At 37.6% G+C, this 24,373-nt stretch overlaps 2 protein-coding genes across 16 annotated transcripts in view; both read right to left on the reverse strand.

The window, feature by feature from the left end:
* Nucleotides 1-6,632, reverse strand: part of KCTD5 (potassium channel tetramerization domain containing 5) — a 36,775-nt gene extending 30,143 nt beyond the window's left edge. For 2 of the 12 annotated variants that reach the window (XR_010825099.1, XR_010825098.1), the window contains exon 1: nt 6,262-6,606. Coding sequence is in view for 3 of the 12 variants with exons in the window: in XM_066977662.1 (XP_066833763.1) it covers nt 6,262-6,498 (237 nt within the window). In the remaining 9 variants the exon portion in view is untranslated. Of the gene's footprint in view, nt 1-5,574; nt 6,239-6,261 lie in introns of those variants that run through there. The other 10 variants (XR_010825106.1, XR_010825100.1, XR_010825101.1 and 7 more) reach the window with 10 other exon arrangements.
* A 93-nt stretch (nt 6,633-6,725) lies between these two features.
* The window catches only part of PDPK1 (3-phosphoinositide dependent protein kinase 1), a 29,334-nt gene continuing 11,686 nt past the window's right edge, over nt 6,726-24,373 (reverse strand). For all 4 annotated transcript variants that reach the window (XM_048061809.2, XM_066977661.1, XM_048061798.2 and 1 more), the window contains 12 exons: nt 21,969-22,011; nt 21,626-21,763; nt 20,307-20,451; nt 19,038-19,135; nt 18,186-18,261; nt 16,665-16,733; nt 16,056-16,152; nt 14,462-14,635; nt 13,846-14,063; nt 13,140-13,197; nt 12,011-12,163; nt 6,726-11,621 (listed from right to left, as the gene is read on the reverse strand). In XM_048061809.2, coding sequence (XP_047917766.1) covers nt 11,514-11,621; nt 12,011-12,163; nt 13,140-13,197; nt 13,846-14,063; nt 14,462-14,635; nt 16,056-16,152; nt 16,665-16,733; nt 18,186-18,261; nt 19,038-19,135; nt 20,307-20,451; nt 21,626-21,763; nt 21,969-22,011 — 1,377 coding nt within the window. In that variant the 3' untranslated portion in view covers nt 6,726-11,513. The remainder of the gene's footprint in view (nt 11,622-12,010; nt 12,164-13,139; nt 13,198-13,845; nt 14,064-14,461; nt 14,636-16,055; nt 16,153-16,664; nt 16,734-18,185; nt 18,262-19,037; nt 19,136-20,306; nt 20,452-21,625; nt 21,764-21,968; nt 22,012-24,373) is intronic.

Consider the following 24,373-nt stretch of genomic DNA (forward strand, 5'->3'; position numbering starts at 1 on the left):
CACAAATAATTTTCCTTCTTCCTTAAGAACTAACCCTGAAGTATATCTACTACCCAGCATTCAGGAAGACATGAGACTCAAAACAAATATGCATTTTCAAAGAATTTGAAAAATATAGCCCAAAACAATGAAATGATCGTATATTCCATTCTCAGGCATTTCCATTTCAAACTTTATAGAGTAGCAGACTAAGGTTCAAAGGAACCATTAACAATACTTAGCGTGACCTTCATATAAAACTTATATAGGATTCAATTTATTTCCTCTTAAAGTGAAATAAAACCTTTTAGGCAGTAGTGGTGAAACCTAACAATTTTGTGCAAGACATTCCAATAACTAGTTACTGCCCCTGTTAAAAATACGTACTTTCTAGCCTGGACATGTACAGTTTCAAGTTTCATTAGCTGGATCTCACAATACCTTTGCTAGACTGAAAAGGCTTCTACTATGTGACTGCTTATCTTCACGTATGTACCTATACACTGAAAAGTTACTCCTCAAGCTCTCTGCTAAAAAAGTAGTTCTGCTCTTCATAACCTTCCCCTATATCATATTTCATCTTGTGACTGTTTTCCAAGTCCTCCAATTTTTGAAGTGACCATGAATTATGGATACTTGTATCAGGTACAGGACTCCAGTATGAACACACACATACACCTGTGTAATGCCATCTAACATTCTCCCCGAGAATTGCATTAATATGCTTGTTAAAATGTCAGAAGTTTATGTCCAGTTAAGTAACTTCACTGAGGTCAAAACAAGTCTGATGACACCTCCTTAAATACTTTTCCTGAATGGACACACTCAGAATCCTCACCATCAAGCTCTTGGCTCAACACCACGCTCCAACGTGGATATCTAAAAAAGTGAAATCATTTACGTATACTGACCAAGTGGAAGTTCTGCTAAAGGCAGTAATATAGACAGAAACAGAATAATATTTGGCACTAAGGCAGGATTTAGAAATAGCTGTCTCCCCTACCCTCCTGTATTTTCCAGATCGTGAGATTGATACCCAGAACACAATCTTCTCAAACTGTGTGACCTAAAAACTTTGAACAACAGCTGACTGCCAATACTAATCAAAACTACACTAATATCACAACACACCCACCTAACTAGCCAGAAATCTTATGGCAAAATAAAGTTTATCTTAGAATAATGACTATAATTAAGATACTTTTCTTCCACTGATTATTTAGTGCTGACAGCTAAGGATGTGCTGCCAGGAAGATTTTGATTTTTTCTAAAACATCCAGTGATTCCTTCCTTCCTTCACAGTCTGTCTCAGTACTATTACACTTAACTTTATAAAGGTTTTAAAAATCAAGCATGAGTACTGTTGCCAAAAACCTTATTAAGAAAGGTTGGCAACCTTCTTGCTTAGGGGAAAGACTAATGAATAATAAAATAGTTTATAAAAGAAAAAGTGGTATCCAGATAAACCAGGAAGGTGCTGAAATCAGGAAATACCTCGCTGTAAAACTTACAACATAAGCGTTAAGTAAGTTAAACAAGGATGAGAGAGTGAGAAAGACTCTGCTTGTCTATTTTTTACATATTCACCTGTGAACCAAAATTTAAATGCTCCTGAAAACAACTCCTATTATGAACATCGGGTATGACCACTACCACTTCACTCACTTGCTGAAATGAATCTCAACAGTCTTAAATACAAAGTCATAACACACCGTCAAACGTTACAAGTCAGAGGATCAACATGTCACTGTATTATTCCTTTTAACACTAACCTTGACACACCCCACGGCAAAACTAATCTTCTCTCTGTTGCAACTAGAAGCCTATCTGATACCAAGAGACAGGCTGCAAAGCCTTGTTCAACCTTAGCACCTGCCGGTCATTCGAAGGCAAACATACTGCTTTTCTTGAAGACTTTTTAACACCAAGAATCAAGGAAATACTGTGATTTCTGTAGTTAAAAGAATAAAAACTAGTTGGTGTTCAAACTACAGTAAAGAAAAATCATTATGTATGCAACTTTTATGAAGTATAACATGAACTATTTCAGTTTTCTATTTTAATTTCTAATAAACTCATCCAGTTAACATGAAACTTACTGTGTCAACATGGGTGAGTCTGACACGCTTCACTTGTTCAGTTTAGGCAGAAACAGTTCTATTACTGATTTTTGGTTTTGCTTATAGATCTGTTCTCAACCAAGAAAAGCTTTTCTTACGGTTACATTTTCTAATGCTTCTAATTTGGCAATCTTGCAAAGCAAGAAGGAATGTGAACTGAACTTTTTTCTTCAAAGATGTATATTTACTGTTGTATGAGTTATTTAATTTTGGGTTCTTCTGCTTGGTCTTGCACCTAAATGTGCAATCTGCCCTCCCCCCTCTTCTGTCAGCTGGGACAACATTAGAGCTTTCTACAAACTGGCTTAACTCACTTTAATTATAATAAATATATATATATGTATGTATGTATATGCCTCCTCCTTCATTTTTGCTGAGTTACACGCTTCTTTGATGGAGCACGATCATAAGAACACGAAACATGCCTATGAACTACAAAATGCATTTTGAATTACAAGCACAATTCAGTAGTAATCTGTTGACAATACAAGATAAAACTTCCTGAAGGAAGTTACCAAAGTGCATCTCAGACAAATTGCCCATACAGGAATCATGATATACCTGCTAAGGCTACATTATTTTTTATAGTTCCTTCTAACAGAGGGATGTGTCTAACAGTTTTCATTATTGCATCTGCTGGCTCATCCCTCAGGATTCTCTCCGCTCCCCCTCACCCTCCTCATCTGGAGGTCGGGTCAAGTATGTCTGGGATGGGTGTGGTGGCCACCGGCCTACCTACAAGCTCACGTTCACAGAATCACAGAATTGTAGGGGTTGGAAGGGACCTCAAGAGATCATCAGGTCCAATCCCCCTGCCAAAGCAGGTTCCCCAGAGCAGGCTGCCCAGATAGGTGTCCAAACGGGCCTTGAATATCTCCAGAGAAGGAGACTCAACAACTGCCCTAGGCAGCCTGTTCCAGTGCTCCGTCACCCTCACCGTGAAGTTCTTTTGCATGTTGGCGCGGAACTTCCCGTGATCCATTTTTTGACCATTGCCCCTTGTCCTATCCCCACAAACCACTGAGAAGAGGTTGGCCAAATCCCTCTGTCTCCCACACTTAAGATATTTGTAAACATTGATAAGATCCCCTCTCAGTCTTCTCTTCTCAAGGCGGAAGTTCACACCCTCTTACACTGACAATTTTAAAGTTTAAAACTAGGTCTTTAAAACCCTTGTGATCTTTAGTAAGAAAACACAATGGAATCAGAATCAGAGAATCGTAGGTCAAAGACCAGCTCCCTCCAAACTTTAGGAGGGCATTATCTTTAACTATTAGCTGCACCTTGCAAGAACTACCGTTTTACAAGCACAAAATTGTATACTATGGCAGTTGTTGTAAATAAAGTTTAGTATATGAATAACATTCCATTTTAGTATCAGGTTACAGCTCACTGAGACTCCAAAAAGTTAAACCATGAGAGAATTAACAAATCTGTTACTATCAGATTATATATTCATGGCAAAGGAGAAGAACCAGAGTCCAAGACAGTTTCACCAACTATTCCATTGAAATATCCGTGCTCATCAGTTAAAAGACATTTGATATTTCACAACTATACCAGAGAGACAATCTACAGATAAGCTATTGTATCAAGACAGTATGCCCACAAACTGATGAGATGTCTGGGAAGGACTTTTTTTTTCTCTTGCAATAACATCTATGATATCTGTTATCTTATAAATCACAGAAAAGCAAGGAACTGATTCGATTATGACTTGTTTTCTATAGAACATGAAGGATTCTAAAAGAAGATTCTAAGTTGAATCCTTGGAAGACAAGTTTAAGCAATCTTTTGTACCGTAAAGAGTGCACTATGATGGGTAATCTACGAGGTAGGCCACTTCTGCAAAATCCAAGAGAGCTTATTAGTGCAGACACAGGCGCTGAAAGGATGAAGTGAAAGTCAATGACTTTAGTGCAGATGTTCAAGACAATGGGGCATGAAACTGACAGATGCTGGAATGAAAAGACCACAGTGGATATTTGATCAGGAAAGGCTTTGCTGCCCTCCCCCCCACCTTTTTTTTTGCTTTACGTACATCATATTGAAGACAATTGGGTTCATTAACCCAGAGAATGCAACTCTGAATAACAAAAATTTCTCCAAATCCAGATTTTCCAAAACAATTTGTAGTTTTCCTTACTACCTGCCTCATGTTACTTATTTGCACAATAATCTATTAAAGACGTCTATACCAGCCACAATTTTATTTTAAAAAGTAAAACTCAATCTTAAATATAAGATCCACTTACAACCACCTCGTGAAACTGTTTTAGTAACGTCAAACTGGAAAGAGCACCTTAATGTCACATTCTCATCTTGCATTTTAGCTCAATTCCAATTCTGTTCTACCGTGGGTTCAATCAGGCTACTCACAGGGACAGGATAATGCTATTTGTTTGCATCTTGTAAAAGCTGTTTTCATTAGAATTCTACATTGGAAGATAGTAATATCTAAGCAGCTCAAATAATGCACAGACGTGCTCCCTGTAAGCAGAGAATATCTTCCTATAGCTGTTACCGTAGCTAGCTTTAATTTATCACGGACACTATTAACAACTATGGACTATTTAAGCCTAGAAACATCAAAGAAATTCATCAGGTGCCTCCATATCCTACCAAACAGCTAAATAACCTTAGCATAAATTTACAATATGCTGCTGTAACTGAAACACGTAAGCACAGTACAAAGAAAATCTTTAGATTAATACCTTAAAGTTTTGTAAGATAAACACTTCACTGATTATATGCTTGTGAAAGAGGATTGATTTCATCAATTAATGCAAAAGACACCCAAACGGCTTAAATAGGGCTAAACCATTTATTCTAAAAATGCACCTCTTGATTACATCAATTTTTCTTGCAGTATATCAACTGAAACCAGTACCTTAATTACTAAGTATGCCTTATCTTTTATTTAAGAGACCTTAGAAAAAAGCTTCCCCATTCCCTCACAAGAAAAAACAGTTCATGACCAATCCACCTACATTTTTACATCTGTTTTTACAGGTCAGTCTAAGCTAAAACTCTCAAAACAAAACAAAGATAGCAACAACAGATCTCCCAAATGCCACACTAAGATATTTTTCTCTAGCTCTGGAACCTTGTTCAGACTCTGCTCTACATTTTCTTAAACATCCTTTGTGGAAGTCATGTATGAAAAAATGAAGAGAACCACTACCAGCTGAGCACTGAAAAAAAAAAATAAGAATTATATAAAAATAACAAGTCTTTGCTTTTCATCTGTTAGTCATATATCTGAGGATCATAACCTGTTCCCTTTTTCTCCCTAAATATCCAGTACTGGAAGTCAATTTTCATCCATTACATTCCCAAATCTCTTTCAGAGCCAGAGCTTTACATGAATACTTTATACCCATTATACAAGCCATTCCATAAATAAAATGTTAATCAGTAGCTTCTCTTTCCCTACTGAGTCAGAATGAATGCACGAATACTCAATATCACCCACCTTTTGCAGTCCGTACACTATATGCAATCTTTTATTTGATGAATTGCTGAAACGCGGCACGTTATGGCCGAATGAAAAAGGTTATTTTTTCTTAACATACTGAATTTCAGCTTCATAAAGTATTCTTCTACAACAAACAGAACAATTCATGAAAAGAAGTCGTTCGGTCCGGTTCTTGAAATTGAACCGGAGGGTGATGACGGTGCAGAAACAGAACGACACTCGTGCAGGCAAACGCTCCGTGAAAGTGCTAAAACCAACGACAGTCAGCCAACGTCACCGTTCAAATAAACGCACGAACGATCCGGTGCTCTCTTTGTCACGTTCGTAAGGCGGCCGCACAGAAGCGGCTGCGTTAATCGGGAACCAAGAAGCTCACAAGAACCCAGCCTCCTCTCACCCCGAAAGCTGAACTTCCACCGAGCACGCGACCTCGCCCAGCGCTGCCCCTCATTCACGCCCCCAACGGCGGCCGAGCTTGCGCTCGCCGTTCCCGCAGCCCGCGGCTCCCCCGCGCTCCCCGTCTCGGCCTCGCCGCACCGCCGGCAGCGCTCCCCGCGGGCAGGCGACGCCGCGCGCCGGGCCCCGGCAGCACCGGCGCGGCGCGGCCGCCGCAGCGCTCCCGGAGCCGGAGGCCGGCGGCGCGGGGCGGGGCCTTGCGGCGGGAGCGGCGCGGCCCGCGCTCACCTTGTCCGAGTCCAGGTCGGGGTCGGCCTGGCAGAGACGGAAGAGGAAGGACTTGGGGTCCCTGCAGAGCGTCTGCCGAGTGGTCAGGAAGCAGGTGCCTCCCACGTTCAGCCGGACCCACTTGCCGGGCACGGCGCCGGGGGGCGGCGCCGAGCCGCACCGGCGGCAGGGCCCGCCCGGGCCTCCCGGGCCGCCGGCCGGGGGGCCCGGGAAATCGCAGTGGTTCTCCGCCGCCATCCTCGCCGCCGCCGCCGCCGGAAGGGTCCGCCCCAGCTACGGGTCCGCGGGCGCGCCGCCCACCGGAAGGGCCCCGCGCGAGGCCTTTCCCCTCCTTCTTCTCGCCCGGCGCCTGCGCCGGGCCGCCAGGGCCGCGGGCTCGCCCGGCCGAGCGGCTCCCGGCCGGCAGGCGGAGAGCGGCGCCCGCCCCCCACGCGGCGCTGCGGAAGGAGGAGGCGGAGGCCGGCCAGGACCCTACATGCCTTTATTACAGACTACCAAGCATAAGTGAAATCCATCATCCCGTCACTAGCTACACATCTACAGCACAGAGATCTGTCGGAAGGAGAATAAGCAGTTATTAAATTATGAGATATGATTAAATCGTCGACCAATAGAAAATTTATATAATAAAGCCAGAAAAAAGGTGTAAAATATAGTTTACAATAATTATTCACATTCAAGGCTGTACATCAATACATACAACACCATGGCCCCGAACATGAATTCAATCCAAATAACTCATATATTAGAATTTAAATAACACAGACTGAACTAGAGGCCAACAAAAGCCAGCAAATAACCTTATAAGAATAAAAATACAAAAAAGTGTGTATCATATCATTGCATTATTTGCTTCTGTTTTAGTAAGTTCTTGGAGGAGGGGGGATTGCTGGGGGGAGGAGGGTGTTTGTTTTTTTTTTCCTTTATCTGTACATCACAGTTACAGCTACAAATCAGGTAGAGAATAGTACACACAACTGACTGCCACCAACCTGAAGAACAGCTAGCATACAACTATCAAAACAGATTATGGTTCCTGATTCCTATTTTTTCTTTTTGTCAGATACAGTAATCGTAAACTCTGCCACAATTTAGAACATATGCCACATTCAATCAGAGTTAGTACAAGGTCATAGGAAGCTTCGTAAATGGCAACCATTACATTCACTGCCACACCAACAGACAGACCAACTTATTGGGTGCTTAAGAACTTCTTGAATTGTTTGCTAAATAAAAAGTTGTATTACTTTTAAAAAGGAGGAAACAAATTCCTGAACTCGTGTCTTAACTGAAAACATGCCAACCTGGAATGGAAAATTACTTGTCTGTAAACCCATTTGATCAACCAACACACAATCTGTATCATGAAGCTTTGCAGGAGCACTTCCCCTTCATTAATAAAATATTTGCGTGAATTATTACAGGCATTCAGCAAAACTTCAGATATAAATACCGCACCTATTCATGTATTTCCATAGTAGAAAAAGTTATCACAATCCACACACTATATCTTTAGGTAACTATGCCACACAAGTGATTTCCTCAACAGCTTGCTGAAATCGTTTTTTATTTTTTTGTTCACAGGCCAAATTAAGCAATTATGTTGACTTTACTAAATCATTCCTACCTGTAAATTCAATATTTAAAAAAAACTTTAAAGAATCCTGGGGATTTTCAGCACAATGTAATGATTTCAAAGATATTAAATCAAGCATCTCATACTATGAAAGTAGATTAGAATTATCACATTGTTGTTTCAACCTACATTTTTTTCCTGGAATTATAGATAGCAGATGCTTCATGATTAAATCATGCTAGACAAGAGAAAAATAAGTGGAGCACAGTACTATCTGATATCTTGATGCATTCAGCATCTAGCACTTAGCAAATGAGATACTAATAGCTGGTATCAGTCTGCTCACAATGTTTCAGCATAACATCTGAGGCAAGACTGTTAACATAAATCCTTCTAAAAAACAGGCTATATGGCCAATCCTAATAAAGCCATCTCTCCAGTTTATCAAAGTAATTTTCGACATTCTGTGATTGTGCAGGACACTGAATAGAATAGCGTAATTCAAAAATCCTTTTTAGCAGTGGTACTTCAGCCTTAAATGCCACACAACAGAAGACAGAATAAACACCTTCCTGAATTTCAAATCCCAATCAAAAGAAATTACACTACTGACCAGAATCTTTATAAACGACTGGTAGTCATTCAAAATGCAAGGGACAGAACCCAAACAAATTTGTTTTTTAGTAGGTTTGTAACAAGGAGTCAAGAAGAGTCTTCGAATGACCAGCTCTGGAAGACCTTGGATAAAGAGCAGTGAAAGCAACTGGCTTATTTGCAGCTCTGAAGAATCTCCCTTGAACATTTCATTCTATGAACTCCCACGAACCATAGGAGTAATCTTCAAGACAAAGATTTGAAGCTACCTTGCTATCTAAAACAAGAAACAGCCCTTCGTAATACGCAGCACCTTCCAACATGCATTTAAGTGGTCAAATTGGTAAAGTATACTTAAATCAACAATTCCAGAAATTTTCTGGTCCCCTCCCCCAAAAAGCAGTGGCTAAGGAATACTTGATTTGGAACACAAAAGTTCTGAGGGGAGGGTTTCCTCTAAGAGGCTCACAGTATTCTAATGACAGCCTTGTCAAAAGAAAAATGGAATACTGGAATGCAGGCATCAGTCTTACAGATTGACTTTTACAGCTTACTGTTACTAATATTTCTTTGGCTGAAGGGTTTTAGTAGGCAGGAATGAAGGACACTGATAAGATTTTCAAGATGTGAAAAAATTATTTTTTTTTAATGGCAAGATGACTGCAGGTTAAATTGTTATAGAATGTACGTTTAAGCATTTCTATATTTCCACCTAGTCAGCTAGAGTGAAGAAGCCAATGGAGATCATTAGCTCCTACTGAAGCTAAGGAATTTGCTATTAGCAGAACAACTTTTGCAACTTTTTTTTTTTAAACAAGTAAGAGGCTAAGTTTTGTTATAAAAACCAGCAGCAGCACCATGAAGCTCCATCACTGCCAGACTCCATTTGTTTGAAGTTGGGAACATGTCTACATCTCTATACTAAAGACTAAATCCACCAAAAGCTTTACAGTTGCCTCAAGTAGACCCAATATACAGCTGGAATTTGACAGCTACAGAGTGACTGGGTACCACTGCAAACTCACAATTACCATCTTACTTAAGATAACTAATAAAGGATTACTTACAGGCACAAATGGAAGGCATAATACTATGCCATTCAAATCTCAGTCAAAAGGAGTGTACCTTCTATATGGTGAAATTCCTTATGAAAAGGGAACAGTGTTCTGTTTTTGTCTTCTCAGCCAGCTGCAGGACACCTTAGTTCTCTTAACACCATGCACTGTAAGCTACTGATTTAATTTTGTCATGCATGGGTTAATAGAAGACTGTAAGACTATAGTTCCTACACAAAAGGCAACTGCATTCTCTCCTATAAAACCTAAAAAATGCTGGAAGAACTGAACTGTTATCAAGTTCAACCACATAATACTATTTTTTGTTGCCTTTTTTTTTTTTTAAAGAGCAATGATAAATCTCCCTCATCCAGTACAACATCAATAACAACAAAAACATCAATATTCATGTATTTTATGAGACAGCCTGATAAGCCACTGCTTTTAAAGATTGCTTTTAGAACAGTAGCTCACTAGTTCTTTCAACATTACAGCGGAACATTTCTTTCCTTGATAGATGAAAAAGCACATCATAGAGACCTCAACATACAAAAAGATGGTATGTGTAGAAGGTGAATAAATAGGTGTGATGTTTATACCACTTTTAAAACAAGGAAGAAATGCCTTTGTCCAGACCTAGGTCACGCCTCTCTGCAAGGTTCAGGAACACAGGTATGTTGAAAATAGGGAAGTTGTTTTCAGCACATAAAGTTAAGTCTTTGTAACATTGCAAGAAATGTTTGACCACAAAAAAAAGCATTAATTTGAAAAGGATAAAAGAGACTGATATGAAAAAATATTTTCATTTTACAGATATGCCTCAAGTACCATATATTTTCCCCATTGTATCAACATTTTCTGTTGAATTTTTAACCAGATTACAGTATGGATCTAATGTTTAAATGGCTTAGTTTATTTATTTATTTTTTGGAGTTGCTAAAAGTTCTGAAATATTTGGTCAAAGACCAAAAATAAGATTATTTGTACACCTCATTATACAAAGAAACAAACAAACAAAATAATCAGTTGTACAAAGCTTTCACACTTTCTTCTCTATCCAGGTAAATAGGTTGGCCCCACTAAAATGCACAAAACATGCACACCCTGCAAAGAAAGCTTCTAACTCTCATCCCCTGGAAAGGAGAAAAACTATTTACTACTTGAATAGTAACATTGTTGGTTTTTTTCCTCCATACTAACTAATTTTTTTTTTAGTTAGTATTAGTTAAAAGCATGCTGGTAAGTTTATTGTCTCTTGATTAAGCACACATCATTCATATTAAAATTTAAACTGAATGTTTAAAACTTTATATGCTTCAGAAGCCAACATTTCAATTTAAGAAAATTTTCAGTGCCATGTTCAGCATTTTACTCTCACAACCTCTATCATTGGAGCCTGTCTGCCAGACACACATCTGATTCATTCACATAATTATTTAAGTACCACATAAATCCTGCAACCAGAACTATATTAAGAATTACACAAGGGTGCAACTGACCTGGCTACAAATGCCATACACCAATAAGCTCAGGGACTGTGAGGAAAGGAAAAGAAAACAGAGGTGGTGCTTAGGAGAGGCATATAAAAGCTCCCTGATGAAATACAGATCAAATGATAATGTGAAAGTCACAGAAAACTCTAGCCCCATAAAATGTAACGCTGGTACATGACTTGGGGCATGTGCGTGTGGATTGGTTTTAACTCATCTTAAATGTAGCTGGTAATACAAGGTCTATCCACTAGTCTGCTGCAGAAATTGAGCTGAAGGGCACAAAAGCAAGATCTTCACTGCAATGATACGCATGTGGAAGCCTCAACAGAAGCACAAAGAGCGAGCAAAGCGACCCTGAATTCCATTCGGTTTTAGCCTTTTTTTTTTCCTTTTTCTTTTTTTAAAAAACAGAACATTTCAGACATATGCTTCCCCTTGAGATGGTAATAGATGGGTTGGAAAGATTCCTCTGATAGGCTGCACGTTGAGTTCTAGCAGCAAGAAGGAAAACTGGGAAATTTTGGATGAGCTTTACTATTTTGCAGCATTCTGATGATATCTGTGCCGCCACACTTCATGTATCTTTTTGCACCATTTATGAGCATTTCCACTCGGGTCCATCAGGTAGTATGTCCTGTTTGGCTGTAAGTAAATAACATTTTAATGAGTATTCCAAGCACAGTTAAACCAAAAAATCAGTAATTATTCAACAGCAAAAAAGTTATTCAGAATCAGCTAGAAAACTTTTTTTTTTAAAAAAACTTTTTTTTAGAAAACTTTTAAGTCCACTTATATTTTACTTATGCTTGAATTATAAAAAATAGTTGTATTGTGTTTTGTATTTTTGTGGGAAGATGCATGCCAGTTTTGTTTTGAAGTTATATCTATTAACCTACGCTAACAAGTAATCCTGCAATCAACACCTGTATTTATGAAATTATATTTTCTCCAAACAAAATTTGTTAACAGTTTATAATGATTGTCCCAGAACCTTAGCACAACTTGCAAAGAAATTAAATAAAGTAACTTACTGTGTGAACAAAAAACGTCTTAAAATTCTTGGCTTCTGGACGTAACTCCAAAGACCACGGTATTTCTCCTTTTAGAACTTTGTTGACAGGATCCACATAATACAGGTGGGGCCCTTCTGTAAGGAGCAATTGGCGTCGACGTGCAAACAATCCCTAACGGGAAAAGTAAAAGCAGCAATGCAAAAAAAGGATAAAGAGAAAAGGTAAAACTGTGTACCTCTGAATTTAACAATGGAGGTAGAATTAAGACAGCTCAGTGAGAGGAAAGTATGTTTGAGTTTAGGGCAGTTTGTTTTCTTTTTGCTTTACTTAATTGACCTCACTCCTTTTTGGGGAGGTTGCAGTGCATCCATACTACATGACAAAAGTACTATTTTAAGAACGCATCTTTGAGTTCTAACAAAAGAAAACAACTGTACAGATTAAAGCACAATATATTTGTCAAATACGCTGGCACACAAATCAATTGTCATGATTTTCTGGAGAAAATTAGGATCAAACAGGTAAGAACTTGTACGAAAGTCAACCTACATTCCTATATAGCTGACAAAGACTATTGAAGCTCCTCTGTACTATGTTGAAGTTATTCATTATAGCAGTTCTAATGCCACCTCTACCTCTCTCAGGACATAGGAACTAGTCAGACTGAGGAAACGTAACACAGCTGAGGACAATATGAGTTTGTATTCTATTTTCCAATAATAATGGCTCAATCCACATGCAGATATACATCAAGACCAAGTATTTAATCAACTGTATCAGATTGGTAGGAAGAGGTTGAACAAAAACTTGTTTACTAGAGTCTTATCAAGGGGAAGCATCAACAGAATATTTACTTTTAGCCTTTTCAAAAAAGAACACAAAAATTAAAAAACTATTCACAGGAAAACATCACACCTTAAAAAACAAACAAAACAATGTGACACTTAGACAAGTAAGTTCTAAAACAGGTTCCTTATCTTCATTGCAAATGTGTAAAAGCGTGACAACTTGGTCTACTTTTGGGTAGACCTGTGCAGTATCAAGAGTTGGACTTGATGATCCTTAAGGGTCCCTTCCAACTCAGGATATTCTATGATTCTATGATTCTAACTGAATCCTGTTACAGGAAATTAAGAAAACTCCTTACCTTTCTTTTGTCCACTGGGCCCATTTTTAGAATTAAGTTATTTTCTACAAACTGATGCCTTGAAAAACAAAACAATAGGGAAAAAAAGACACTATTACCTCAGATGTAATTCTTCCACATAACAATGGCAATAAGAACTGTTTACTATTACTAAGCAATTTTCCATTTCCTTCTAGTGTCTTTTCCTCCAAAGAGTCCTGAGTATCTCTACCAGGTGAATTTTGGCCTCCTCCTCATTTTACACCAAACAGGTGCATTTTTTGTTATTTTTTTTGTTTGTTTGTTGTTTTTAATCCGTCATTTAAAAAAAACACAAACAAGCAACTCTTATCAAGAATGAAGAGAAATGCTAATGAATGCATAGCCTGGACATATTTTAGTTATAAATGGAATGGTATCATTCAAAAAACTTATGCCAGCTGTAAGAAAGAAACATCTTCTAGTTTTAGAACTCTGTAGAGGGAAGAACTCTTGACACTGTACCATTTGTCTTCCTATACCCACACCATCTTCTAGACCTTAACTTTAGAATCATATTGTTTTTTTGCTGCTATTGCTTTAAAAAAAAGAAATTAGGAAAAATCTAGTCAATATTGGTTTCTTTAAAAATATTAAGACTGACAAATATTAATTTGAATAAAATTTTATTTTTCTAGATTCCTCACTTCAATGCAAGTAACAAATGAGCTATATTCACAGATCTTACCAAGGATTTCCACCAGCTTGTTTTGCCAGAAGTAATCTCTTTTCATCTTCAGAAAACTGTAAATCCAACTCAAAGGAATTGTTGTCAAGATCATGAATATACTGTTCAATATTGCCTCCTGATGTCTGTGGGGTACTCGTCTCTGGGGCAGACAGTGAATGGGAAGAGGCAGAACCAGAAACTTGCATGCAACCAAACTGACTGAGGAGATTGTCATACTAAAAGGAGGAAAAAAATAAAGTAAAAAAAAGTAAGAGTTGCTTGTTTATTTAAAAAGCTTATTTTGCTCTGAATAACTATAGAGTTACTTTTAACTTAAGCATGCTTTGGCTTTTGGGCAAAAAGGCAGACTATTCTCTACAAATTAACTGGAATATCTCAAAAAGAATTATGCTTGGTCAAAAGTAAACTTTTTTTTAAAAAAATACTCCATCAGAAAAAAATGTTGACTAGATCAAATTTTATCCAGAAATTGTTTATTAGATTCTTAATAGTAAAGCCTTCATTAAAATATAACTGACCAGTAGCTTCAATGAAAGTACTTGATATACAATAATTTTGTTTTAATGGAAGTCTAGGCAGCATCAGAGCTGAATATAGCTATAGATAAACATACATTTCCGTAACAGTCTTCGTCATCCTCTGACATGGCAGGTAAGTACGCTGTAAGTTTTGGGGGTGTCTGAAGATGTAGGTTCTCCCACACAATAGATTCAAAGAAGGGGTGAGCCTTAAGAGGTCCATATCCTCCCATTTCTTCACAGCCTAACCTTTTGGTAGCATCTAGAACCTGAACAGGTTACAATGAAGTTAGCACGCATAAAATAATGACAAGAAAGGGGCAAGCACCATTCAAATTTGCACAGCAATATGCTAAAACTTAATTGGTCAGCCTTACTCTTCTAGGCACATATAAGGAGACTGCTTATCATAAAATCACAGAATGGCTGAGGTGGAAAGGGACTCTGAAGATAATCTAGTCCAACCCCACTGCCAAGCAGATTCACCTAGAGTACATTACACAGGATGGCATCCAGAAAAGTTTTGAATACCTCCAGAGAAGATGACTCCACAGCCTCTCTGGGCAACCTGTTCCTGTGCTGTCACCCTCACAGTAAAGTGCCTTCTCATCAGGAACTTCCTCCCACAGAAACTTCCCGTGCTTTCAGTCTGTTCCCAGTACCTCTCTGTTGCTGGGCACAACTGAAAAGTCTGGTTCCATCCTCTTGACACCTTCCCTTCGACCCACCAACCCACCCTTGTAATACAAGGTGTTATTTGTCAGTGTGTCCCGTTAGCACAATTTAGCATTTGATCAGCTCACATAGCTAGAGAAATAAGCACTTCTTTGGGTCCACAGATTTTTTTTTGGCTTTGTTTCTTTATAAAGATGGAAACAAAACCAAGCAAACCCACAGAGGCAGCGTGCTGGAGCACGGCTCATTTAAGTATAGTCCCACATCATATTGTGAGTGATGCAAGACAGCTGTAAAAGCTGTAGCTGGTGCCAAACACCAACCTCTCAAGCACCCTAAAACAACAGTTCTCAGGATGTTGAGACATCCTGGACCTTACCACTCAGAGAACGCTGGCTTGGTCATAGAGCTACTATTAGGCCCTTTTATAATGGTAGCACTCACCACCACTCACAAACATAATATACAGAATTTTCTCCCTAATAACCTAGACCATCCAACTTCAAGAAGCTTACACCATGCAAAATGTTCTCTACATATTCACTGTACATTCATGTGCAGAGTAAATCTTTTGCTGATACTATTATAAGACATGCATTAACTGCTCTAAAATGAAGGATAAATTGATTTATATTTTAAGGAATACATCTTTTTATGATGTACAGAACATTCTTTATAACTAAATGATAAATTATACAACTCAAAAATTAACTCGAGTACTATGCAAGCACAAGTGTTTGAATCTTAAATTGTGTGTTACGCATAGTTTTTAGAAATATTTGCTTCCACTTGACAGAGACATTCCTTGCCCACGCTTTATAATTCAGATAAATCAGTGCTGTTTAATAATGGATGTTGACTTTCAAGATACTCTCATACACAATTAATAGTGTTCAGAGGTGTTCTTATTACAAGGTTCACAACAGAGTTGATAGAAACTTTAGGAAAATAGAACTACATTAAAAAGCTGAATGTTTCCAATGTCAAATCATTTAACAGCAGTACAATATTTACCAATAGCTTTTCTACAAGGTCTTTTGCCTTGGGAAAAAATTTTTCTGGAAAGTCATATTCCAACTTTATTATCTTCTGGAATATCAGATACTCATTGCTGCAAAAGAGAAAAATATTAGCTAGTTATTAGTTCTCCATGGTTCTTTTACCTTAACAGTGCATAATCTGGACAAATATTAAATTTGAGAGACACAAGCTAGAAGTCAAGTTCCTATAAATCCTTCTATAATGTACTTAAGGGGAAGCAGTTGCTTATAAGCATCTGTGATCCTGTAAGCATGAGATACTTGAACAATAACAGGGAAAGGTTGAATGCCTCAATACAGAGGTGAAAAAAACCTTCGTGGAGGCATAGTTACCTTACGGTATAAACTACATTTGAAGTCCTAGGATAAATCAAATAACCTCTCTCAGGACTTCTAGTTAGTCTTAGCATCTTCACGATTTCAAAAGGGAAGTGAACTAGATTACACAAGTAAAAGCAGGCGTAACACCACCAAAAGTGCACCATGAAAATCTGTACTTCAGAACTGATAGTAAAGTAAAACCCAATGCAAGTAAATGTATTTATAATCCACATGTAAAGAACTAGTAGCATAAGTCTCTTACCCAGCTCTGAATGGAGGCAATCCAGCTACAAGCTGATATATTATACATCCCAGAGCCCAGAGGTCAGAGCTTCAAAAAAAAAAAAGGAAAAAACCTTAGCATGTTCTTCTTTAAGTTTGTAAAAGAAATAAAATTTCTTAAATTCCTGCTAGTTAGAACACAGCACAAATATGTCAGATAAGCCTGTTAGTGTGATTTCCACACTATTTTCACTTCATTCCTTATCAGGAGAATAGGCCTGCAACACTACTTCTGAAAACATACAGTAACCATCCCCCAACAACTGACTACAAGCACATGTGCAAGACAGCTGAATTTTCAGTTGACATAATTAATAGGTATATAAGACTAAAAAGATGGCTTATTAACCACTACCACAATTCCAAGACACATCCAACTTAATGCAAAATATGCTCCTTCAGAATTAGAATCATTTCCTCTAAATATTTCATGGAAAAAATCATCACAATAGCACTTCTTCACCAAAAGCTTTCTTTCAGACACAAAGAAAAAAACACAGGCTATATTGTACATAGGAGAGAAAAAGTCTTAAGTTTTAACATGTTGTCCTGAAAGAGTATTTTTAAACTTACTTTACCTCAAAGTACTTTATACATAGATTTGGTAAGGCTTAGAAATCCTCATGGAAGACTAAAATTCTAAAGAAGGCTCAGAACTGCTCAAATTCAGAATTTTATGTAGAGGTATTATGGAAATTCTAAAGGGGGATGATAGCCTGATGAAGTCTCTACATTATCCAAACCAGCCCAAATATTTTTACTAAAAGCAAAACTGGAAGGGCTGGTGGCATTCATATAAATTCAAGAAATGACAGCTGTAATTACCACAAGAGAGTTATTCACAAAATAGAGATTTCTCCCTATGTTTTGTCAGTGATTACTTTGAGTGATTATTCTTCCATCACTGTAATAAAATAGATATACAACAATCTGTAGGTTACCATCAGTAACCTATTTAAGGAATTTCATATGGGAATCTCATTTAAGTATATTACTCATACCAGACACAGGGATGAGCTTTAAACCGTTGCAAACCCCAAGCAGAGCTTAGTAAAAATACTGCAAGCTGATCCAAATACAACTCAAAGCAAGCTGCAACCTTTCCCCTAACTGATAGAATGACTTTCTGTTGCTTTTACCTCAGGAATAACCATAATGGAACCATCTTACATAAAAGAAGAATTAAGAGAATGATTTTACTTCTGTAATAGAGAAAGATATTTATGGGGAAGAGGAATCCAACTGCTCACCACAAACTTCCTTCTCCTGACAACACTTAATTCTGTTTGTAGGAGGTAAGATAAACTGATGAAATTAGCACTCAGACAAGAAGCAATACTTGCTAAGAAAAAAGTGTCTCACACTCTTAAGCTTTATACTCGAGCATCTTGCTTCTTAGAAATACTAAGATACATAATACTAAGATACATCCTTTCACTCCCTGCATTCCATTTGATAGCATCTGACAATCAGTACATTTCTAAAATACAACAGTCTTCACCTTTTACAGGCAGATTTCTCTGTCAGCAGCTCTGGAGAAACATACTGTGCTGTCCCTACAAATGAATTTGCCCGTGCTGTGAAGAAAATTGAAAGAGGTAAGTAAACACATACTTGTGAAGAAACCAACTCCCTCCCACACCATGCAAAAACACACAGGAATTTCATTTCTCTACCCATTCACAAAACCTGATCAAAGGAGACAAATTGCTTTAATCTCAGTGATATCTATTTGGTTTGAGAAGCTAGGCATTTAGCACAAATTCTACCAACACAAGCTTACTAAATCTGAGTAAAAAATTTCATTTATCAAATTTAGTGAATGAAAAGCAGTTCAGCCCAGTGCTTTTATCAGATATAGTTTGCAGCATCACATTCACAGGTTAATACTAAGCAACTAGTGGCACAAAAATTCAATGATCTATATTTGAGCAACTCTGATAGTCGCTGGGGATTAAATACACATGCACAGAGTAATAGCTTACTGTTTCAGCTGAGACAAACTATCTGTTTTTATTCTTGTCTTACAGAAGAAAAGTAATTTCAAGTACTTTAACTTCACATTGAGAACAGTCCATCTGGTATTTGGCAATCTAGCTGGCTATACCAAATACTACCTCTTCTGCCATAATCAAAGCAGAGAGAGTCAAAACTGTTTCAATATATTTCACTATTTTTTTTCTTACATAACAGCTAATGATATTTTAAAGTTACAATTCGATAAATACAATATACTTACATTTTCAAAGGCCCACTTATCTATATAACTACAGCAGTTGGACTTGATCTTTGTAGTTCCCTTCTAACTGTACTATTCTCTTCTACATAATGTGACAAATTAAATATGGTATACCTTGTCTGCTGTCAGCAGATAATACTTTTGCTGTTCCGAAGTCTGTTATTTGAATGTGCATATCTTCATTTAGCAAGATGTTCTCTGGTTTAAGATCCCTAGAAAAGGCAGATTTTTGTATATAAACAGCACAAAAATTAGCATAGCAAAATGGTCCGGTGTTTTGCATGCACGTTACCATAAATGATGCAGACATTCTGTAAACAATGTTGTGTTAAGTTTTCCTTGACTTGCAGCTGTCAACATGCAGACTGCTGCTAACAGATTTTGGAAAGTTCATTTGTTAACATTTTTCCTAAAAAGACGAAGTAATGAATAGTTGACCACAAAACTAGGTTATTGTATACCTCACTTTTTGAGCAAAATAAAGCGAATATCAATTCCCAATCCATAATTTAGGTAGTATCTGAGAAGTTGATATGGCAGTAATATCTTTTAGGCCTGCTTATTCACAGTAGAAAACTTCAGTTAGTCAAACACTGGTGCATCCAGCCCCTATAGATTCTATTCCCAACTATTTCACAGAACAGGATACTTAGAAAGTATTTTTCTAATAACTGAAGAAAGTTAGATCAGTCAGCTTTTTGCCAACTATCATTTACCACAGACAACTGCTTGGGTGTCTACGGACGGAATAGATTCCTTCCCCAAAACAAACTCTGTGGCTCAGACTTCTCACGCTTATTTGAATATTGCACCAAACACAGCTTTTATTTGTTTAAAAACATTCATGACAAAACATGTTTACCCAGACAATATCAGTACCTCAGAAAAACTGCAAAGGTTCCATTAAAAACTTTGGTAAATTTCAGTGTTTACCTAATTCTCATTCAACTTTGTGGAATTTGTTCACTCAGCCAAAACTGATGTAATAATTTTATTTTTCTTGTTGATGTGCTGCATACAGATTCACACAGCAGCAGAATTCTAGCTGGTTTTGGTACATAACACCATAGGAAACAAAAAAAAGTTAACCAAAATGCCAGTCTGTTTTTAGACTAATGATTGATCTCAAGACAGACAAGCTTTTGGGAATGTTAGTTCTAGATTATGAAGTTCTCTTTACTTTTTCCAAGTTGTCTAATAACAGATTGTCTCTCCACATAAAGTTTGTGTTGTTTAGTTCCCTGTGTTATGTTAATAGTACTATTACTAATGAAATGCTATTGTGTTATTAGCTTTCCACAAAATCCACATTCAATATACACTTCATGAAGAACATTTCTTGTGCATAATCAAAAGCATTTCGATCTCGACTTTCCATATTACCTGTGAATAATTCCTTTCCCATGCAAATACTCCAGGGCTGATACAATTTCAGCAGTATAAAACCTGGTACAGGTCTCATCAAATGAGCCAATTTTGCGTATATACTTTAGCAGCTCGCCATTTTTGGCATAGCTAAGCCCAAAATCTGAATATAAGAAGTTAAGGTCTACCATTAAAACTTTTTAAAACAAAAATCCCCAGACCTCATTCCAAAAACAAGAATAATATTGAAGAGACATGAATAAAATGGTAGAAGTTGGTTAGTGTGAAACTTTACATGGCAGCAACCCAAAACTATGTCTAATTAAATGTATTAAAAACCTAGGATACAGGTTCTAGTGTCTTAGCATTGCAAAGACTACATAGGGGATTCAATTTATAATCTTTCTAGATAGTCACCTGAATAATTGATTCCAACTGTATATGTAATTGCTTACATAAACATCCATTTACATTAATAATGAACATAAGTTTAAAATTGCCCCATCATCTGGAAAGGTACAAAAATATCAGTCCAGTGTACAACGAGCAAATATTTGTAATATAAAGACAGCCCTTGTAAGTTCCATTAGTGCATGCGTGCAGACACACACAGCCTGTTAGCATTGTTAGCAGCCCCTAAAAAAAACCACCAACCAACTACTTACTGACCCCAGAAATGAACTGATCTATCCTTTTACCCTTGGCACAGCCACTTCCAAACAGGATGATTAGGAGTAAATTCACATTACTGAAAATTTCTTCACAGCAAAAGAAAAAAGCTGATTGCAAAGCAATGAGCTTTGAAGATGAAGCTGCACTTTGCTAGAGAAAACTCAAGAAGCAGTGGCCCAAATAGAAGATTTTCCTTTCTTTTCCCCATTTAGATTATTCTGTAAAAATTGTTATATAAAAGTGCTTAACAAATCTAATTGAGTGAAAAATAAAAGTAAATGTAGCTGGCTACTCCTATTTTAAACACAGGAATTGTGGTGTTGTACTCTATATATCAGAAGTAATATATTTCTCAAACACTTTTTTAAAAAGTGTGTTGCAAGTCACCTTTCAGCATTTACCAGACGGAGAATAGAAGTTACTGTTTTACTCCATTCTCCTGTCCCCCACGTCATTCCCTCCTCTTTGAGGGGGCACATTCATTCCATTTACTTAATTTTAAATAAAAGCATTACTGAAAAAAATTGCATCACAAACAACTAAGACTTTTTAAATAACTTAGGTTTATTTCATCATTCCCGTTAAACCATGTTTCAAAGGAACCAAAACTGAGGATTGTTATTTTTAAGAAAATATGATGGAAAGTTATAGAACTTAAAGGATACATAGCTTTTCATCATCTTGAAAGGTGAAGTAGAGTTTCACAAAAAAAGGGTGATCCAGGCGGGACATTACATCTCTCTCTCGTGTCACATATGGCACCTTATTTTCTTTTATGATATGACGTTTTTCTAGAATTTTAACTTAATGAAGAAAGAGTGAAAACACAGGAAATAAAAAAAATGAAGTCCATTTAAGTAATCAGTGGTTTGGTTGCCATTTTTTCTTGTTAAGATAAAGTTATCATAAAAACACTAGTTTTATCCCATCTTTTGAACAGGTATTTTGTAAAAGGACCACATTCATAAAGTATTTTTAAAAAGCTGTGTTTAAGGAATCAGTACTTACTGGCGTATTCTCTAGAACTTGCCAATTCTCGAGCCAAGACAACCTGTTGCCACAGAAGAGAGAATATAATGTAACTATTCGTTAAAGGCATATGGTAACACTGCTTTTGATCTTCCAGTAGGTAGTTTATTTTGGACAAGCAGTATTCTAAGTATCACAAACACAATCAGCAAAAGATTTAAGCATGTGTTCATAGTACTTTGGCTTCCTAGCCCCTAACAAAATCAGTTATACTGAGTACTACATACACATCTAATACCAAATGGTATGCATTTAGAAAAAAACTTCTAAATAAGGCTCTTCTTCAATTAATTAATCTTCAGGTCAATTAATTTTTCAAGGTGAAAGGAGAAGTGCATGCAAGTTGCACTCTTTAATCATTAGAAAATGGAAATCTCAGTGTGGTGGTAAGAAACACCTAAAAAAAGTGTATCTCCTACAAATACACTGAAGTTCACATTATTTGATCAATGGGCATTTCTACTATAAACAGCCAGTCTATTACAAGCTGTGTTGTTACCAAAGGAATTTTTTTAGCCCTTCTGTGTACACAGACAACATTATTTAAAGCTGTGCAATAAGATGAGAATGTTCATAACTTTTCTAATTTTTGTTGCCAGGTTTCATCAAGTCTACTATTAAAGTTACTGAAAGCAGTAACTTAAAGTTCATTATTTAATAAATACCCAGATACATAGTGTTAACTTTCTGCATTATAGAAATTGATGTGCTCACATGGACCGACACCCTCCTCACTGCAACCTCCTCTCAGGTAGTTATAGAGAGTGACGAGGTTTCCCCTCGAGCCTAAACAACCCTTTTCTCCAGCCTAAACAACCCCAGCTCCCTCAGCTGCTCCTCATGACTCTTGTTCTCTAGTCCCTTCACCAGCTTCATTGCTCTTCTCTGCACATGCTCAAGCAAGTCAATTTCCTTCTTGCAGTGAGGGGCCCAAAACTGAACACAATGTTGAAGGTGCAGTCTCACTGGAGCTGAGTACAGAGGGACAATCACTTCCCTAGTCCTGCCGGCCACACTTGTTCTGATGCAGGCAGGATGCCATTGGCCTTCTTGGATACCTGAGCACACTGCTGGCTCGCGTTCAGCCAGCTGTCGACCAGCACCCACAGGTCCCTTTCTGCCAGATAACTTTCCAGCCACTCTTTTCTCAGCCTGTAGCATTGCACAGAGTAGTTGTGACCCAAGTACAGGACCTGGCACTTAGCCTTGTTGAATGTCATGCTGTTGGACTCCGCCTATCTATCTAGCCTATCCATTTCCCACTGCAGAGCCTTTCTACCCTCAAGATCAACAGTCCCACCTAACAGTCTCATCTGCAGGCTTATCAACACAGGTGAAAACATATCTTGGCTAATAACCCAAACCTGTATAGCTCCAAAGACTAACTATTTTAGTCCTGCACTGTATCTTTTTTTACCGTATTTCAGATGTATTACCCACATATGTACATTCATACTGAGCAGCTGTGTACAGCTGATTGCTTATTTTCCTCCTAGCATGAATCATCACGTTCCTTTAGGTCCTCTCCTTACTGAACAGATCTGAGTAAATCATATATCCTCATTTTCTCCTAAACAACATTCCACAAAAACAGCAGAATCGCAAGAAAAAAATCCCACAGTGATGTATATTAATACTATGTCTGTACTATCACGGGCCTCATCCACACTATGAGAAGATGTAACAACAGGGAATATAAACTCTATAAAGTAGAATTAGACCAGATAGGTAGCTAAAACAGAAAACAATTCACAGAACACGCAACTGTGTAAGTGACAAATTCAGGCAGCAAGGGAAAAACTGTAGTTAAACCCTTCAAATGGGAGTTTCTTTCAGCAAGGGAAGAAGAGCAGAGCGCCCTCAGAAGCTACAAAGTACAACCAGTTGCCAACATAATTGGCAGACATAATGGCGAAGCCATTAAACTCTTAAGCTTGAACAAATGCTTGAGTCTGCCAGAGATTAAGTCTATGTTTAACAACTGATTTTGGCTGGACACTTTCACCAGTCCTACCCGAGGTCCTGATGATTATGGTGACCAAAATTCTGCTTGTAAAACTCAAAACAATAACGCTACATATGGATTAACATTTACTTGGTATGCAGTCTCTCCTGCTGCCCACCTAAATTCATTTGAGTGACTTAGACTTGACTCAGGACAAAAAAAAAAAATCTACCAGTGAACAAGTAGCAGAATGCTGGAACAGAAGTTAACTTGGAGTTTGGGCCTTATGTATTTCTCTGTTTACCAGGAACATGGTGCTAAGCTCCAGAGAAGAGAAGCAGAAATTAAAGGGTCTTACTGAAGCAGACAGTCACTAAGTGTTCCAACAAGAGGCAACAACTCTATTGGATTCTTTAAGGAAACCTGCAAATTCCAAACT

This window comes from Anser cygnoides, chromosome 15 (genome assembly GCF_040182565.1).
Source record: "Anser cygnoides isolate HZ-2024a breed goose chromosome 15, Taihu_goose_T2T_genome, whole genome shotgun sequence".
NCBI lineage: Eukaryota > Metazoa > Chordata > Aves > Anseriformes > Anatidae > Anser > Anser cygnoides.